We start from the raw sequence: 19,764 nt of genomic DNA, 5'->3' as shown, positions 1-19,764 counted from the left end.
AAGGACATAAATGGTGGAAATATGAAGAAAAATAAAGGCTTTTCTAGCAGTTCCTGTCAGGTTGTCATTGTTCTCGGTGTGGCTGTTGTGTTTGCTCCACTTCCCTTGAGTCACTGAGTGGCCTTCCAGGGTGCAGGTGCTGCAGAGCTGTGGAGGATGGAAGCACCCCAGATAGCTCCTAATAACATCCAGACAAGAGCCTCTATAGATGCAAATATATCCTTGTTCTGCTCCACTAAAATTAGTCATGTCCCCTAATCATGCCTCCATGTAGAACATCAAAGATGATCAACTTCCATGCCATAGAGATGGTCAACTTTAGAACTGCTTCTATCACAAATATTTTCTTTTCATATTGCAACAAACTATTCGTTTTTTCCAAGTGGCATAGATATTATTTCTTTTAAAAAGATCCAGGACAAAACTGAAAAAAAAAGGGGAATAATGGAAAAATGCAGTATAGTAACAGGTAGAAGAAATGGACACCAGGTAAGACTGCAGCACCATGATAGGACCCGTAGCCTATGCACTTTTCAGAGAGCTCCTTTTTAATTGCCATGGATGTATGGGATAAATCACAGTGATCAAAACATATTCTGAACGTTTTTTCTTACTCTATGTTTATTTTTATTTTTTTCTCAGAGTTTGAAACATGGTGTGAATACCATGAATAAAAATTGGTATAGAAGAGAGAAGATTTATTGATTTTATGCTATTTATCCTATAGTAACACTTTGTGTATGCATCTGTAATTTGCATTTTAAAATATTTTCTAAATGAATAATCAAATCAAAGGCAAAGCAAAAATAGTGAAAACCAAGAGAAAGGCCTACTACAATCATAATCATAACCATAACCATAACCACCACAGATAAGAGAAGGCTACCAGTAATTTCCAATGGTCAGTTACAACTAGGAAAGGCTGTGACATTATAGAAAAAAGGTAATTTGTTTAGGGAATCTATACATTGTGGTACAGAGAACTGGGGAAATCTTCTCTTAGGAGTTCTCATGAACATGACATGATATGAAACATCCTGATTACTATTTTTGAGGCATTCAGGGAAAGGTCTCACAAGATTCTTCTGACCCCATAAGAAATGACCCCTAGCAGAAACTGATGGACCCATGTCATATGTAATTTGTAAGAGCATTTCAGATAGGGCCAGTTGTATGTAACAATCTGGGGCTCCCTGTAAAAGCAAGGCTCAGAAACCAGACCGCGTGTTCAAATCATGATACCACCACAAACTTGTAATAATTTGGATGAATTATTTGACTTTTTGAGCTTTAACTTTCTAATCTGCCTCTTTGGATTTGTGAGAAAAAATAAAGTAGAAAATACATATAACATATATATATATATGTTTTGACCAAGCCCCAAGCCAAATCACCCGTACTCTCCAGTAGGTATTTACACAATCATCTTTGAATTGTCTCTTGCCTGAGACTCCATTAGGGAACTGAACATGGGAAAAGGACTGGGAAAAGGAATCTCTGGTAGATTAGAAGTCTCCAGCTCCAGCAAAAGGTTTCATCTTCTATAGAGGGTCAGGAACCTTGTTCAGAGCATAATCTAGAAAGGCCTGCCTACAGTCTGAAACAACGGAATACTCAAAAACACAGCCAGAATAGTTCTTTAAAAACTGCCATGAATTTGTCTCATTGTGCTGACGCAAGGGTAACGAGGCCTGAGACTCCTGCACAGCATACTTCAAGTCTGCTTTGTTGATCCCTCATGAACCTGATAAGAAAAAACTTACTGTACACAGTTATATCTGCAGTATTATTTATAGAGTCTAAATAATAGACTGTTTAATTCTTACAATGGTTTTTATGTGGGCCTTTTTTTCCACTTAATTTTATAGACGAGGAAATCAAGGTGCAGAAAAGTAAAGCAAGTCTTAATACATCACAGCATCAGACACCTAGTTATAAGCACAGCTGAAATGTAAATGCAGCAGACAGACTGGCACACTCTGTTGTCTCTATGCTGCCTGACACCATATACTGCAGAGTTAGGAATTCCACAGCCTGCAACAAAAATGTGTTTGGGGGTTCCTTATAGGGTAGAGTGGCTTTCTGGAAAGATTTATGTTCCATTTAGATAATGTGATATAATAATTCTTCAGGTAAAGCAGTGTTTGCTTCTTGACTTTAGGGTAATGGCAACTGTGGAGAAAGCAGCTGTCTCTAACAACACTGGATGTTTGAAACCCCTCAACCAAGTGAGGAGCAAAGGTCCATCTGCCTTGATGAGAGAGAAACTTCACAAGAAACCTAAAAGCAAAGAGGACACTCTCTTCTTGGAAGCCTGGGCACACACTAGCCTTACTCATTAAGCATGGCTGTGGGTTAGCCATCCTTAACAGCTAAGGTGAGTAGGCTTAGCTTAAAGTCTTGTGTGTGTGTCTGAAGGTCCTTGGGTAAATCAAACCCCCTAACTAACAGACACTTCATCCACCACAGGGTTCCTGGAATAGTAAGAACATTGTTTCTACCTTACCAAAGGAAGGTTTTCCCCTATAAAACCATAGTATTGGTTACGTGTCATCAGGTAACAGGACTTGGGACACGACATAAACTTTCCCACAAAATTCTCCTAGTAACTGAGAGCGAAAGCTCATGGTGTGTGTGTCTACCAAGATCCACCCAAATGCTTCCAGAGGCTTCTGAATTAGAATGCATACCCCGAAAATAGAATGCAGCTCACAGGCTTTGTCAGATGGTATAGAACTATGACTCTCACTACACCTTATCTCATTAACTCAAAATAAAACCTAAATTATCTTATATAACATCTTATATAGGTAGTAACAATGCTGATTCATAATTGATTTTTCTGAACACTGATGTCTCTGGATTCCTGAATATATATATAGAAAAATCTGAGTTTCAAAGTATGAGAGCTTAGTTCTTTTAAAAGCAGAAGTTTCAGCTTTCAAATTCGTTAATGAGATGGTACGGTAAAAGATCCTCTACAGGACAGCCAATAATCAGTCGGCATCAACTCATTCCAGAACCCTTGCTCTCCAACAGTAATACAGTGCCAGAGCAATCTGACAGCCGCTCACAAGAGAATGATTTCTAACTATTTACTGAAGAGAAATATTTTCCATGTCCCAGGGCTAAGATAGGGATTTGTAAGTCCTGGCTCATTATTAGCTCTGCCAGGAATCTAGTGTCACAGTCGTTAGCTCTGTCGGCATCAGCCAACAGGTTTTTTTTCTTTCTTTTTATTCAGCTGTAGTCCACTGACAAGTCATCCAGCTACAATCTCATGCTACAAGCAGAAAAAAAATTCCAGCTGCACACAAATGCCCTTGTTTTATGAACAGTCCTCTGATGCCATCAAGATAGCTGTTATCTGTGATGACACACTATTTATGTCAGAGCTATCTAGCTGAAGAATGTCCCCATCACAAAAGGAGACCTGCCTCTGGAAACAATAAGCCCACCGGGGTTCATTCTGGGCTTACATCTCTTCCCTTTAAGGATTCATTTGAAAAATCAGTCATTCACAAACACCATCAGAAATCAGTCATTCACAAACACCATCAGAAACCAGTCATTCACAAACACCATCAGAAATCAGTCATTCACAAACACTAAACACTATCCATGGTTTCTTTTTCTCAGAGGAACTTGAACATCCTCAAAAAATTACCTTTCTCCTAATGATAGTTTTTAAAACAAAAAGGACAACAAATAACCCTTTTCTTCATGTTCATGAATCTTATTTCCAGTGGTACACTAACACTATTGCCCAGTTACCTTCATAGAGCAATACAACACCAAAACAGGTAGTCTGAGGGGCAAAGGTGTCTGTGGGAAATGAATTGTCAACAGTCTGCCTCAAAACTAAGCAGGTGTCTAGGTTTCCTCTCAGTATGACTCTTCACCACCTTTATATGATAAAACTACACACATGAGCAAGGGTGTCTGCTGGTTTGTGAGCCCTGGGGCAAGAGCAGGAGGAACACATGATTCCTGTAAGATATGGAAGTGGCTCCCAACGGACAGTCAGGAGAGAAGAAAAAGCTAGATTTCCCAGAATAAATAGACTTAGTTGTTTCTTCCCGTTATTTTGCTTGTTTGCAAATGCTCAGATCTCATTAAACTTAATGTGCAGCTAACGAAAGGGAAGCTTTAAAAATTAACAACTCACAAACTTTTCCCTTTCTGATGCCTCAATCAACCTATTTATTTAGCAGGCAAGGGCTAGAAATTTAGAGACCATTAACTAAATAAATATGTGGCTTACTAAACGTTTTTCTTTTTAAGTTTCCAGATTGACAAATAAAGCACCTAAGCTCAGATCATGACTGCACATCTTAATTCCTATGATCAAACAGTGAGTTGGGAACTGAACTAGCATCCAGCTTGTGATAGGAAATGTACCAGTCTGTAATAATCTTGCTCTCATTCTTAGCTGGCATGCCAGTTTTAGAGGCAATGCTGTGATCATTAACCTTAATAGAAGTAAAAATCTAAGAGGTCAACGGACACAGGAGAGCAAGAACTACCGAATCCACAAGGCTGCCGGCCACAGATGCACGAAAGACCCTACGACAGCTTCCCTAGAACTAAGGTCCTCCATTACATCACACTCACCGGTTCCCTGCTAGAAAATGTAAGTGCAATTCATGAAGTTAAAAAAACAGCCAGGTCTACACATTTTAATGACATGAGGGTAGTTATGAATCAGAGAAAGAGAGGGGAAGGGAGGGAATCTATATGTAAATTATATATGTAAACAACAAGATATCCCAAGATGCCCTACTGCAACAGAGCCTTGTCTTATGATATGCCGGATAACATGGGTATCAGACACTTTTCCAGAAGATGTATGCTTGGAAAGGGGTAGGGGTTAAATATATGTCCTCATATTAAAGTCACTTAGGAAATTTCTTCTTGCCTCAAATCAAAATGAGTATGTAACCACCTCAAAGGCTACAGACAAGATGGTTAATGTGAATATAATGACCTCTTTGGACTAGAAACATACTGTTTATGCTGTTCAGAGTTTTGGTTAGTGATGACCTGGAGAAGGAGGAGGACGAGGGGGGGAGGAGGAGGAGGAGAAAACTGCTATCTGTAGAAGACACAAAGACTGGATTGCTATGCTTATGTTTATGACTAAAACACACAAAGCCATGACAAGTTCAACTCTTCTTTAGGGGGCTAGGGATTGCTATATTTGATAGCAAATGTTACGATTTAATAAAAGTTACAACACATATTAAACACTTGCCCCCAAGAGGAAGTTCTCATTCACTTACATATAAGATACCTCCCCACACTTCCTTTTCTCTCACCACCCGACTTCCTGAGACTCCCACACATACTTATACCAACATCATCCACACACACACTGTAAGGTTTTTCACAATTCTGGAATCTGAGTAAAAAATTACTTCTATACTTCAGTCTAAATGTTATACAACACAATGAATAATCATTGACACTTTCACACACATACATACACATACATACACATGTACACAGACACATACACACATATACACACACATACACACATTGACACATACACACATATACATACAAGTCTATTTGGCAACAAGAGAAAACAGCAATCATATTTAAAGCTGTACAACTCCTGTAAGAGATTTTCACAGTAACTGAAGGCCTATACTTGAGTATGATGTAACCGCCATCAGCAGAGACCTAGGAGACTTGTGAGAAACTCATTCTGAAAGCAAACTCAATGCAGCCAGAGTAACCAGACCACAACAGTAAGTATGAAGTGGGCATGAGTTCATCTTGATCCAGGGTTTGAATTAATTCTCATAGTGAACCTGCTGGCTGTAGACAGGCTTCAGGAGTTAGGTTACTGTATTTGAAGAACTGATCTTTGCTGGTCATGCCAAAACCAAAGAAAGATGGTGAGTCACTGTCGTATTGGGAGCAGGAGGAGAGCTGGGGAAAGTAACTGAAGCCCCACCAGTGAGATGGGCTTAGCGATGTGGAAACAGAGTGAAAGTCACTTTATATTCTCCACCTCTACCAGGAAGATAGGACACCCTTCGGCATTTGTCTCCCGATTTCCCTTTCTCTCTGTAGATATGGAAAAGAAAGTGGGAAATGAGAATACACAGCCCCCCTCAAATGGGAGACTATTTACTTTTCCTGCCCATTCTTCCAATGTCAGCTTCAACCCAGGGGCAAGACAGTATGTGGTATATATTTCATTTTAGAAGCAAGTTCTAGAATGTTCAGTTTCCTACTTCTTTTACCTAGTCTCTATCTTAGAAATTTGCTCAGTTCTCAATACGTATTCCATGAGTCTCACCATCTGCCGCGTGGATAAAGAGCAGATCTGATGTGCCCTGGAGACAGACTTTCAGGAACTGTGCCTACAGTGCTGGCAGTGTTAGCGGTGCACATGGAAGCAGGCAGTAAGCCCATGCGGATGGCTGTGGTGTCCTCTGCACAGCACAGGGTGGAGATAAGAAAAGGAGAGACTCCGAGCCAAGAGGACCGGGGAAGGAAAGAGCAAAGGAGAGGAGCCCACTACAGTCCATACTCTTGGTGGCCAGCTGAGCATGCAAGGCATCAACCGTCCAGGTTACCATAAGTCAAACATGTTCGCTAAGTGAATGTCGGGGTTACAGACCTTTCCCATTAAAAGTAATATATGATCTACATGTTCTAGACTCTAGTACAGTAAAATAAGCTTTTCTTGGTTGAAAACATGAAGGTATTTCTGGAAACCCCAGGCACATACAATTTTAATTTACACTAAGCATGTTTAAAGCTAAAAATGGTCCTTAAAAATAAAGTTCTCTCCCATCCTCCCACCACAACTGAAGGCAAAGAAGTATAATATCAGAGAGTAGGCTGGCATCACAGGATTTGACGCAACACTGAGCCGCAGCCTTCTTCCTAGGGGAGACTGTTTGACAGTGGTAAGGGTGGGTGAAGAATCACACAGCCTGGGGCTGAGTGCCAGCCCTGCCACTTGAAGTTACTTAACCTTTCTGATGGTTTTCTTTTCTAAATGGTGTAGCAACTCAAGCCTCTGCCCAAGGAGAAGATCACTGAACTGTCAGAGTACAGGCCTCCTCTTGCGTAGCTTATGACATGAGGTACTCACCTTCCTTTGATCCCAAATCAGCTGCCTGCTTCTCCTACGGATGCCATGGAACTGCAGACTATTGAACAATTATCTGTATTTTCTAATCATAAGCTTTTTGAGAAAGTGAGCAAAGGGGCTGGAGGTACAGTAGTTCACACGCATGAAGCCTCGGTCCACCACTGAAAAATAGGAAGCAGTACCCAATCTCACTATTGACTACCTTCAAATGAAATGTAGGGGACCCTACATTTACCCCAGTGGGAAAAGATCCCAAGTGAAATGGCAACACCTGTGTTTAAGCAACAAACAGGATTGTTCTGGGAGAAGAAGGAAAGAGCATGGAAAGGCAGGAAAGAAGAAAAGAGGAGAGGAAGGAAGGGGGAGGGGAAAGCTCTCTAGATGCATCATTTATTTGCTTATATTAATAAGTACTTAGGCTTTGCAGAAGGAACTCACAACCTTGTACATGCCAGGCAAACGCTCTCCCATTGTGCCCAGGTTGAAAAGTTTCTCTAAACTTGCACTTTTTCTTTTCTCTTTCAGAAGTAGCTTAATAAACTGCAAACAGTAAGCTTGTGTCCTCTCTTTTCTCTTTTAATGTTCAGCTTCTTCCATGCCCAAATGTCCAAAATTGGCCTTCTGCTGACCATCCCTGAGTGTACCTAACAAGATAAAACTCCTGTGGAGAAAGCAGTCATCCCCAGAGCTGAGCCAAAAGCCACAGACAGGCAGAAGCCACAGACAGTACAGCAGATACAGGGCCAGCACAGCTGCCCATGTACCCAGGGTCTGCTGCTGCAATTCCTTTCTCACACTGTGACCAGTATCCTTTCCCAGCTCTGGTTCAGTTACTTCATTTCTTCTAAACCAAGGCTGAAGTCCTGGCCGGTCCATCATGGACATGGGTGCCCATCTAGACCACCTTGTTTTTCATCATGTGAAGCCTTCTCTTATCTCCTGACTCTAGCTACAATCCTTCATGGTCGAGGTCTCTTTCATCGCTCAACTTCAGTCCACCCCTCAACTCCCACTTTGCCGAACTTCCTGTCCAGTGCACCCTTTCCCTCTCTCTCGTCCAAGAGGTCGACCTGCACCATCACGGCAGTCCTCAATAGCCCATGCCAGTTGTCAAATATACTTGTGAGCATATCACGTGTTCTATTAGCCAACATGTATGGAATATATAACACTTTAGTAGAAAAATTTTGTATTGGCTTTTAACAAAAGTAAGATTGTTGTAAAATATATTTTCCCATGCTTTTTCAAGATAACAGAGTAACACAACCATGTATTGCAGATACCAGTATGCTATCATCTGGAAGTTCTTGTCAGTTTCACACGAGAATGTTGTGATGCTCTCCATGTTGTTTTCCCCTTCATATTCCAGTGAATAATGGCTACACAATCAGCAGAGGCGAGCTGGAGTTTTCATATCACTGTAAGCCTGTAGCAGCTTCCAAAGATACACGGGCTCATGTCCAAGAATCTCCACAATGAATATATGAAGATAAAAGTCTAATGGCTGTTTTGCAGCATGGGGTTTTGTTATGCAGTCCAGACTGACCCTGAACTCAGGAGCTTTCTGGCTCAGTTCTGTGGTAGCATGTGCTTTGTCCAGCTCTCAATGTTATACTAAGAACCAGCCTTAGAAAACTCAAATGTATGTCAAGAGGAAAACAAAGGAGGAAAAGAATAGCATTTCCAATGTAATTTGAAAAGTAACTATCAGGTCCAACATTTATGCAATATTAACCAAAATGCTACTTTGTCAAAGTCAGGAATCATGCCCGAGTAACTGAATAAATTCATACTTTATCTTGAGAAGAAATGACCACAATCATGAACCAATGTCAAGGTTTTCATTTTCAATTTCCACATTTTATCTAAAGGGCTATATTAAGTTATGGCAAGTAACCTACAGTTCTTGCTTCTCTCTCTCTCTCTCTCTCTCTCTCTCTCTCTCTCTCTCTCTCTCTCAGTGTGTGTGTGTGTGTGTGTGTGTGTGTGTGTGTGTGTGTGTAGGCAAGAAATCTACCTCTGTTGCATTCTGTAAGAGCTGTTCCTCTTGTTCTAAGAGAGTCTCTCACTTGACTTATGGCTGCTGGGTTGGCTGGGCTATTTACTAGTGAATCTCAGAGACCTGCCTATCTCTGCATTGGAATTACAAGCATGCAACACCACACTGGGCTTTTTTCACAAGGATTCTGGGCAGTGAACCCAGGTCCTCTTGCTTGTGTTTAACTGACTGAGTTCTCTCTCAAAACCAAGCTGATGTTTAGAACTGCTTGTTTGCTGGGATGGTGGTGGGGTCAGATCTGGTCTCCACACTGCATCTGAAGCTTCTACTGCAGGCACAGCAGGACACTGAGCTCTCCTAGTATGCAAAGAGCCTAATCCAGTCAGATCTGGCTCCCTTTGCTTGTCTGCATCTTTGACTAAAGCTGCTGCTACATGTGGAATGTCCCCCAACTCTGTGGACACAAACCAGAGTCAGGTCATATTTATAGACGAATCTTAACCTTTTATTATTGAAGGCAGGCAGCATGCCTTTCCTTTCCTGTACCTTATCCTATGCCTTCTGAATGGGCAGGGGTTCTTCCAGATGAGCATGGTCAGCCTACCAGGACCACAACTCTAAAAATATATGACTCTTCCTCTCCGAGCATCCATCTGTTGTCAAGAGCTCCTCAGTTAGGAGGCTGTATGCACCTCCCCATTCATGCTGGACTATTAACTGCTTTGATCATGTGTAGCCCTTACTGCTGTGAATTCTGAGTTATGTCAGAAGACACTGTTTTTACCCAAGTCCTCCAGAACCCACAGTTTTTCTGTCCTCTCTCCTACACAATAGCAATGTCAGCCGCTGTCAAGCATGCATGTTCCTTTTTGTGTAAATGAAGAAGGGAAGTTTAAAAAGCACAGGATAAGCAGGTATCTGTCCCATTTTTACAGTGGACAGCAGTAGACCTGAGACCAGATGACCTGGAGGAACACACAGATCTCTCACTGGAGCATAGGCTGGTTGCACAGAAATGTCTGATGCTCTGATCCAAATCACTGCCTTGTCCTTAGAACCCCTTCACTCCTCACACACCCGGACAAGACCAAGAGAACTCACATAGGTGTCACAAACAGAAGTGGTCCATCCCTTTATTTCTCCCAGAAAGCTGATGTTTAAGGAGGAGGAAAGAAATCTGGCAGTTCCATTGTCATTGTTGAAAATGTTTCATGAAGATCATTGTACGTGAAAGCCATCAACTCTCAAATTTTAGTAAAACACAGTTGAATTAAAAAAAAAGAAAAAGGTTTGTGTTGAATGCAGCATGTGATTTTCCTGTGCGGCAGAGGTCCCTGCTGATGACTCCTAATGCAGAGCGACTGTGCAGGTGCGGGCTCTGATTCACAGATCGATACTTCATCTCTAATTACCCGAGCCCTCCTGTGCACTACTACGTTCTATTCCCCATGGAAACGGGACATGAATACTAATGTGATCCAGTTGTCAGGCACTGCCTGTAGCCAGCACAAGTCTGCAAAGCCAACTTCGTCACAGCATACAAATGAGGAGTAATATTTTTCACAATCAAGATCTGCTCCAGACTCATGAGAAGTCCATGCCTTTAGGGGACTCCTAATGAATACATTTCAATGATTGTTATTTTGGTAACCTCTAAAATGAAAGTTTCTTCCCGCCCTGCCCCCCTTCAGTCCTGGAGTTTCTACAAGTTGATACAGCACTGAGCAAGCTGGAAAGAGATTTATCAGACTCAGGAGTGCTTGGGACAATTACAGGAAAGCATGTAACATACTGTAAGGTCAGAGCAACCACTGGTATTTGGGGATCAAGTAACCCATAACCTTGACTCCCTCATATCCATTTCAGCTTCGTGGAGTCCTGTGGTCTTGCTGCTTGGTTGCCTGCAGAAAGCTGTCATGAAAAGTCCTTCTCTCCAGATGTGCCCTGAATATGATGCAGGACAACTGTGGCATGAGGATGGGGGAGGTGCTTTTCTGTGTCCTTTAGAAGGCACTATGAACCACCACCTCAGTGCTGGCCCAGTCCCTCAACCATCTGAACAAGTTTAACTTGCCTGACCACCCTTCTCCTGACTACCTCCATGACCTTGCACAATGACTGAGCCTCTGACAGTCCAGGTTTCTTTACCTCTAAGGTTCAGGAAATGCAGCACACAACACAGGGCCTGGCCTTCAGTGTGCAACAGGACTGCTACACTCAGAATTCCCAGCAGTGAAGGTCAGCTATCACTACTGTAACTGTGGTTATCATTGTCAGCCGCACACATATTACCCTGGCTATTCACTAAGCCAGGAATGTCTCCAAGTTATTACCCCACATGGAAAAAGTGAAAAAATTCTTAAAGCACCACAAAAAATGAAGAATTTGAGTCATATAAATACATTTGAAATGTAGCCTGGGCTATCACCCATAGCTCATAGCCTCCACATTCAGAAAGCTAATCCAGTTAGATTGCCAGTTCAAAGAGGGCTTGGGGAGCACAGCAAGACCCTGGCTTAAGAAATAAACAAAAACAAACAAACAAAAAAACCCCAAACCATTCTTCAAAAATAGCAAAAATACAGAGAACCTGAATTTTAGCAGAATCACACAGAGCAGGACAAAATCTGCCCCACGAGTGTATGGTGAGGTTGTTCTAGGGCACTCCTGACAATGCTATCATGGAGAGGGGTTTCCTAAGTATGCCCAAAATTAGGGCCACAGGAATTAGAGCATTATGAATAGCTAGACTTTTCAAACCAAACTTTGTATGTGTATGCACATGTATGTGTATATACAGATGTACATTCACATATGAACGTATGTGTAGAGTCCAGATGTTATCACTGAGCGTCTTCCTCTATCAGTTTACATCTTATTTCTTGGGACACCATCTTTAACTGAATGCAGAGCTCACTGGTTCAGTTAAACTGGCTGGACAATAGGCTCCAGGGTTCCTCTGTCTCCATGCCTCCAGTCTGGGATTTACTCTAGTGTGCCTGCCTGCATGTTTGTGTGGGTTCTAAGGACCCAAACGCAAGTCTCTGTGATTGGGAGGTAGGTTAAACCTTATGTCTTTGCTGTTTTAGTGGAAACTGTCTTAAAATGTCTATCTTCTCATATAAAAATATTAATAACTTCATATTCTTTTATAATAGTCATTTTACTCTAATTCCTACATCTTAGAGCTCTTAACTAATAATATGTTAAATATTTTAACATTAACCATATTTTTGCTTTTGCAAAATAAGTCTTCATGGCTCCTTCAGCCTTACTTATTCCTTTCTGTATGCATGTGAGCACCAGACAAACAGACAGACTGCCTGCTACCTTTTCTCATGTACAGTTTCACTCAAAAATTACTAAGAACCATTCTGGATTTATTTTCAAAGAACTACACATCCCTCTGTTCACTTGATGACAATGTAGTGCTAATTCTGTTGATATTAAATATTGAGATCATTCTAAGTACTCTCTGGCTTTTATAATATGCACATAGATATAGATAATATTTGCACTGTGATAACTTTACATATTCATACTTGAAGGTCTTTATAATTCTTTCTTCAGTATGAATTCATAGGAGTTGAACCACCAGGTCAAAATTTAGAAGCATATGTATAATTATTCTGTATCAGCAGACCGAATCAATTTACCATAATTGTCACAATTTCAGATTCTCTACTGAAATTATCAGAGACAAGCTGAAGGTGCTCTTTTAGACCATATGACTGAGTTCAAAGATGGAACAATGAAATATCAGTAAATTAGGTAACAGTCATAAAGCTGATTAGAGGGAGTTAGTCACAGACACAGCAATGGTACTATGGGACAGTATGATTACAGGAGCCTCTTCAGCACCTTCTGTGTGCCACAGCATCCTTAGGTTCTCACTCCTCTGTATGATTTCTTTGTTGGGACTGTGGGCCACAGACAGGAAGAAAGGAAAATGGAGTAGGACAAATGGAAGGCCCAGACTGGATGAAGGAGCAGTGAGTTGAAGGGGAGAAGGAGACGCAGGAAAAGCAGCACTCAAGTTTGATCTGAAATTCTGTTCCAGAAAGTATGTCAGCCTGTTAGTAAGGGTCCACACACAACACAAGAAGGGTGACACTAATAAGGAGGCCCCAGCAGTCCATCACATCAATTCTCCTGTTCAGAGGTTACAGTAGGTTCAGAAATCACAGTTCCCTGCAGAGCCCAACTGGCAGTCAGCAATAATTAGTGTATGTAGGTGTGTCTAACCCATGACCCATGCAATCAAGGATAGCTATGAATGAGGTCCAAGATAAAATCCTAGTTACTTAAAACACCCTGAGGTGTGTGTGTGTGTAGGGAGTATATTATTTTTTCTTGTCATGTGATTCCATGGTTCTGGGGCATAAACTTTGTACATGACCATGTTGTAATGTGGTGTCCAAAGGTTGAACGGGCCTGCAAGAGCTTCTAAAGCCTCGCATACTTAAGTTGGCTATCTCAGAGCAAGCATCATTTTCACATTTTCCAGGAAAAAAAAATGAGAGAAAAAAAGAAGAGGTTTCACAAAACAAAACATAACTACACCTGGATGGAGACTAGTTCCTCATACCTGGCTGAGCAGAGGCCAGCAATCCAACCTGGAACTCTTATCTACTCATGTGTTACATACTGAAGCGCCCTGGAATTCACCAACCAGGTCAACTATTACAAAGCAGGAATTAGCTGAACTGCTACCTTTTTGGAAAGCCGCCTTCTAACTTTTCTTTGCTTCAGTTAAAGAACGTAAAAATACTCCCAGTTCTGCCTTGGGCACATCAATTTACAATTTACTCTTCTGAAATTTGTTTTCTTACCCCAAATGAGAAATTTGGGACACTTGATCTTCAAGGTACCTTTAAGGTCCCTTCTCCCAATGCTAATAATATAAGCCATGTACACATTTTTAGAAGTAAGTGTGTGTGTATGTCTCCACACTCGTCTGTCTAAGTGTGGGCACTTGCCATGATATGAGTTGAGTAGGCAGAAAACAACCTCAGGCCCTGACTTCCTTCCTTGTTTGACACAGGGTATCTCTTGCTTGATGCTCCATGTGTCAGGGAGCTGGCCTGTAAGCTTTTGGCGATTCTCTTGTCTCTCCCTCCCATCTTGTTGTGGAATCACTGGTACTGTAAACATGCTATATTGAGTCTGGCTTTATGTCTGGTCCTCCTCACACATGTACCACAAGTACTTTAACCACTCAAACATCTCCCCAACTTGTCGTCGAGTGCGCTTCTGATACAAGCACATGATGGGCCATTTTCACAGATAAAGTTCAGATTTCCTTAAACAAGTGTCTTGTCCAAGCAATTTTAAAATTTTAAAAATAACACAAAAAAACAAACTTGTAAATAAATGACCATTTACCTTATGGCCATTCTAACAACTGGTCAAATTCTATTTTTGCTTTCAAATAAGCAAACAGATAACAATTCTGTTTCTATTTCAGAAGCATTCCAAGTTGACCAATAAGCAATAGGGAACACAGGGAAATACTAGACCAGCCAAATATGCTATGCCATATGTACCATGAAAGGAAGGGCCATGGTCCAAGTAAGACTCAAGAAATTCAAGGGCAATGGGCAACGGCAAGAGTCTGGAAGAATACTCCTCAACCGCAAGTCTTAGTGGTTGGTTATAAAGCTGATATAACTGAGAGTAACCAGTGGATCTGTTTGTATGTATGCAGGTATTTTGGCATGTGTCTATCTGCATGTGGAGGCCACTTGTCTTCTATCCTTTTCCACTTTATATTTTAAGACAAGTCTCCCACTGACCCTGGAACCTGCTGGTTTAGTAAGGCTAGCTGACTACTACTGAGATCCAGGGAGCCTATTGTCTTTGCCTCCCTGGTGACGATTGCAAGAGTACACCATTGTGCATGTCAGGATTTTCACATGAGTGCCGAGGATCCAAACTCAGGTCCTAAAGCTCATGTGACAAGCATTTTATTGACTGAGATATCTTCCCAGCCCCTCCAACCAGTGTATCTTAAAAATAATAGTAAAATATATTATATATTATCATAGCACATCACAGCAAGTGGCAATATGGTGTGGTTAGATTAGTTACCCAGATATTGTTCACAGCTCAGTGCTAGATTTTCCAAACCACACTTCTGCTGGTTCCATGGTGCCAGTGTGTTGTAAAGTTTGATTTCTCAGGAACACTAAGGGGCAGGAAAACTGCAGCAGGATGATAGAACTTGGTCTATTCTGCTTTATTTTCAGCATTTATTATCTGGCCAGTGACATATCTTTACCCCAAGGCATCAACAGGGCCAGCTTTCTGCTCAGGGACACCAGCTTGCCAGAATCTCCTGTTCAGAAAGTTTGCTGGGCTCTGTTATAGTTTTCTGTTACTTTCTGAAATCCCTTGATCCTAAGTACTAGTGTTTGCTTGCCATCTACCTTCAGGGTAGCACTAAGCCTGTCCTAGAGTTGTTTACTATTGATTCACAACAGGAAAGGTGCTTACACCAGTGTACAAGCTAATTACATCTCTAAGTACATTGCTTAGTTCATAGACAGACCATCTCAAAATGGAGCCAGGAACCAACTCAGGTTTGGGCGCAAAGATTACTGCATGGAGATGATGAATAGCTAGCCATTCAATTGCTTTATTTACATAGCCTCAGTGGGTCCCTATGAATCAATCCTTCCTAAATATTTTAACTCTTACCATGCTTCTTGTAGTTTCTCTCTTTATTAGGCCCCTGATACAGAAGCTAGATATAGGTATATACTCAACAGTTTTTCCATTTAGGTTTATTTACATATGTTTACAAAATGAATGATGATACAGAAAGGTACCAATGGGTAAAAAGCTGGAAACAAATTATCCTAACATGTAGAATACAAGGAAAACTTTAACTTACATCTTAGAAATGTGTGTGTGTGTGTGTGTGTGTGTGTGTGTGTGTGTGTGTATTACCTTCCTGTGCTGTTACATTTAAAAAATAAAACAAGGAATTTAAAAATATTTTAAAATTATGCCAAATAGAAACTTCCATCTAAAAGTGATCAAGTCTAAACCAACCATCTAAACGAAAACAATAGCCCATCCTGGTCATTAGCTCTCCATCCTCCTGCGTTCACCTCTTCAGTGATGGGACTGCAAATGTATACCCATGCTGAGCGACAGTTTGGTTTATTTAGGGGCCCTGGAAAGTGTGTTCATTTGTGTGAGTAGGCCTCAGACCTTCAGAGCACCTCAGGTATCCTTCTACAAAAGCATTTGTTTGTCTTTGCCATTCCCATGTGTGGGAAGAGCTACCTGTGAACAGCACCAATACATCAGGAAACACCAAATTAGGCTTACTTCAAAGTATTTGAGTATTTCTCAGCCTAGCAATCACCCAACATAATAGTTTCCTTAGATGTCTGTAAGGTAAATGCCACACAGTCCTAGACATGCCTAATCTTTTAGGGCAGAGTGAACACTAGATGCCCCTAGAAGATGAGCTATGGTTGATTTGTCTGAACTTAGTCAGGATGGAGGGAAACTGGACAATATAGATCGCCAGGTATTTTTCTATGAGCTGGGGAATAATCAGCACATTTGATTCTCGAATAAAAGTTAGTTTATTGCTCAGTGATTATGAGAAATTTTGTACTATGTTATTTGGAGAAATCTAAACACAAAGGAGAACTTGGGCTATGTTGGTAACATGTCCTGAATCTATCAGAATATTTACAATATTATGAAATTTTCATTTTAATTTTATGTATCCACAGCTTTTCCTCTGGTTTAAGATGGGTAAATAATATCATCTTTTTTAAGTTCATAGAACTATTTCAAATACTTAATCTTTAGAAGGTTACTCAAGCTGTAATAAGGATTTGATTTAATCAGTTTAGTTAACCTGATGAGAGAAAGAAGTGAGGTGCAGCCCGGCCAAGTGAGGAAGCCAGGGGTAAGACAGAGCAGTGTGCGCCTAATTTGTGCTTCACCTTTAGTAACTTGAGCGAACCTTCAGGATAATACCTATCTTCTTTAAATTTGTACTTTCTTGACTATGAAACAGAGGGTTGACAAGATGTGTGCAAAGCTGTGTACAGGTGTTTTGATAACACTATTCAACACACACAATTCTGTGTCATACAATGAAGGCTAAACCATGCAGTTCTTTCAAATGAATGCTGTACAGACAGCAATGGGGAAAGAACATCAATACAAGTCAACTCAACCAGAACATGTCTAGGTCTTTCACTGTTTTTAAGGCATCTGTTATATCCTGAAGCTAGTGTAAAAATGGCAAAGTTTAAGAAAAAAAATCCCAAGCAAACTTTCTATTGATAAGTCTCTTTACTGCTTTGCATGGTCCACTGGCCTTCTATTCTTGATCACTACAGTCTGGACAAAAGCTATTGTCATGCCATTCAGTTTGTGTAGGGGCAGAATGAACTAGAATGAACTAGATCTATGTCAATGTGCTTTCTGTGTTGGTGTCAGATGGCCACACTTACCACCATGTAAGAGACAAAAGGAACCATCCAACGACATGAGAGGACAGGTAAAAAGAGTGGTCCTGGCTCTCACCACTCTCCCTTTATACCATCAAAACTCTTACCAACAGAAGTGAGCACGAACCCCCAAACCTTGGTCCTCACATTCCATGAAGGGCAAACGTTCCATGTCAGCTAAAATTCTACCTACGGCTATCTTCTCCGTGTAAGCATACAATGTTTTATGCTTATTCACCTTTCCTCTCTAAGTCTGAAAACACATACAAGGGTTCAAACTAAGCAGTTTCTGCCACGTCTGTTCACGCTAGTTGCAAATTTCTCCATCATGAATATGAAGTTCATCCATTTAAATGGACTCAAATGGCCCTGGATCATATATTCTTATTAAAAGAAAACAAGCAGACGAGCAGCTGCCTAAGGAAGTGACAAGCAGTGAAAAGTGTTTCTAAGGAGCTCTAACAGTGGGACGTGGCCACTTTCTATAAGAGCAATTCCATAGGTAGACAACATATGGTAAATTCAGACGTTTAAAACAAAGCATATCTGAAAACTTCACATCAATATTTACAATTTGCTAGCATGTTACTTGGTCTATATCCTTTTTTCAGAGATATTTTTGTAATAAACAAACACTGATATTATTTTAGAGGTTAATAGTACCAAGGTACTTTTAAAATTAACATTCCATTTTATGCCAAATTACTACTGTTAATACATGCAAGAATATGAGAGGATAAATCTTCATGAGTCTTGAATTTAAGTACTCCGATTTATCACTAGTACCAGTAAGCATGGCACCCACCAGGCAAAAGATATACACCTCATAAAGAAATAGTCTCATGGATTAATTATCCTAGTCCATGTGGCAGTTAGCAAGCCAGGAGTGAAGACAACACAGGCATCAAAAAAAAAAAAAAAAAAAAAAAAAAAAAGGCTGAACTAACCACCTGCAGTATATCCACACTGTTAATGTGCAAGACTCTGTAACAGCAAACTCTGCTGGTGAGGATTACAGTGGTGACACCCACTGCAGCAACCAGGGGTTTACATGCAGTGCTGAAACTCTAATCACATGCTAGCATCAGCTGAATGGTCTAAGTTCTAATGCCAAAAAGAAATAACCACACAGAGAACACTGAAGACTTCACAACCACACTGCAGAGACAAACTACTTTCCAAAGCATTCCAGACATAGGACTAAATGAACCTTATGTAATTTTTTTTAATATAAATCCAATTTAAATGTACAACTAATTCTTTGGAAACCTGTTACAATATTTAAAGTTGACATATATCAAAAATTGGATATAGGCCGATAGCCATATAAAAATTATATGAAGGAATTTGAGACAGTGCCTACCTGTTTCAAGAACCGGACTCCATAGCTAAATACATAGAGGTAAAAGGAAAATCTCCACCTGTAGGAAGATAAAGAAATTAAGACATTCGGTTAATATATTTATTTTGCAGTATATTTGAGATATGTGAAGAAAACAAATGACTCAAAATAGAAATCTGAAATCAAGCAGGAACAACAAAAAACCGACAGAATTCATCAGAGAATTAATAAACAGACAGGAGTAACTCAAAAAACCTCCCAACGAAACTGGAAAGCAGCAAGCAATCCTCACGGGAAGTCCTCCCGGAAGTACCGCTGGCTCGCTCCCACAACGTGAACAGCAAAAAACGGACTTCACCCACATCCCTGATCTGCTTTCTTGGTGGTTATGGGCGAGTGCCTATGTGTTTCTTTGCATCTGATATACAAACTCTCAATCAGAACCTAAAAGCAAGGCTGACTCCCTGAACGTGGGATAGTTACACGGGGTTCAGGCTCATGTGATGCTTTGCTGGCACCATACTGACTTCCAAATAAGTGTTGAACAGAGGCCCCCTCCTCCACTTATCTTGAATGAACCTTGCAGCCTGTTATTTAGTTCTGATAAAGACCACAGAATCTTTTCATTTTGGACAAATCTGTCAATAACCTTTGACCTCAGTCCTATCTCTGTAATGATATTTCAAGGCTTTGGTCAGCTTTAGAGTAACCTTTATTTTAGTCCCTTTCTCTCCCTATTATACTGAACCAGTATGCTGCAAGACTTTGCTTTACTTTTCTGGCCTCTGGAGAATTTGCAACCGCTCTAGTAAATGATTTACAA

General features: G+C 40.7%; 1 protein-coding gene across 2 annotated transcripts in view; it reads right to left on the bottom strand.

Moving 5' to 3' along the window:
* Window positions 1–19,764, bottom strand: part of Cers6 (ceramide synthase 6) — a 248,062-nt gene that overhangs the window by 98,018 nt on the left and 130,280 nt on the right. For both annotated transcript variants that reach the window (XM_034494978.2, XM_034494979.2), the window contains exon 4: window positions 18,963–19,020. In XM_034494978.2, the coding sequence (XP_034350869.1) occupies window positions 18,963–19,020 (58 nt within the window). The remainder of the gene's footprint in view (window positions 1–18,962; window positions 19,021–19,764) is intronic.

Source organism: Arvicanthis niloticus, chromosome 2 (assembly GCF_011762505.2).
Source record: "Arvicanthis niloticus isolate mArvNil1 chromosome 2, mArvNil1.pat.X, whole genome shotgun sequence".
Lineage (NCBI taxonomy): Eukaryota > Metazoa > Chordata > Mammalia > Rodentia > Muridae > Arvicanthis > Arvicanthis niloticus.
Note: the sequence above shows the minus strand (reverse complement) of the source record. Positions and strands in the feature narration are given on the sequence as shown.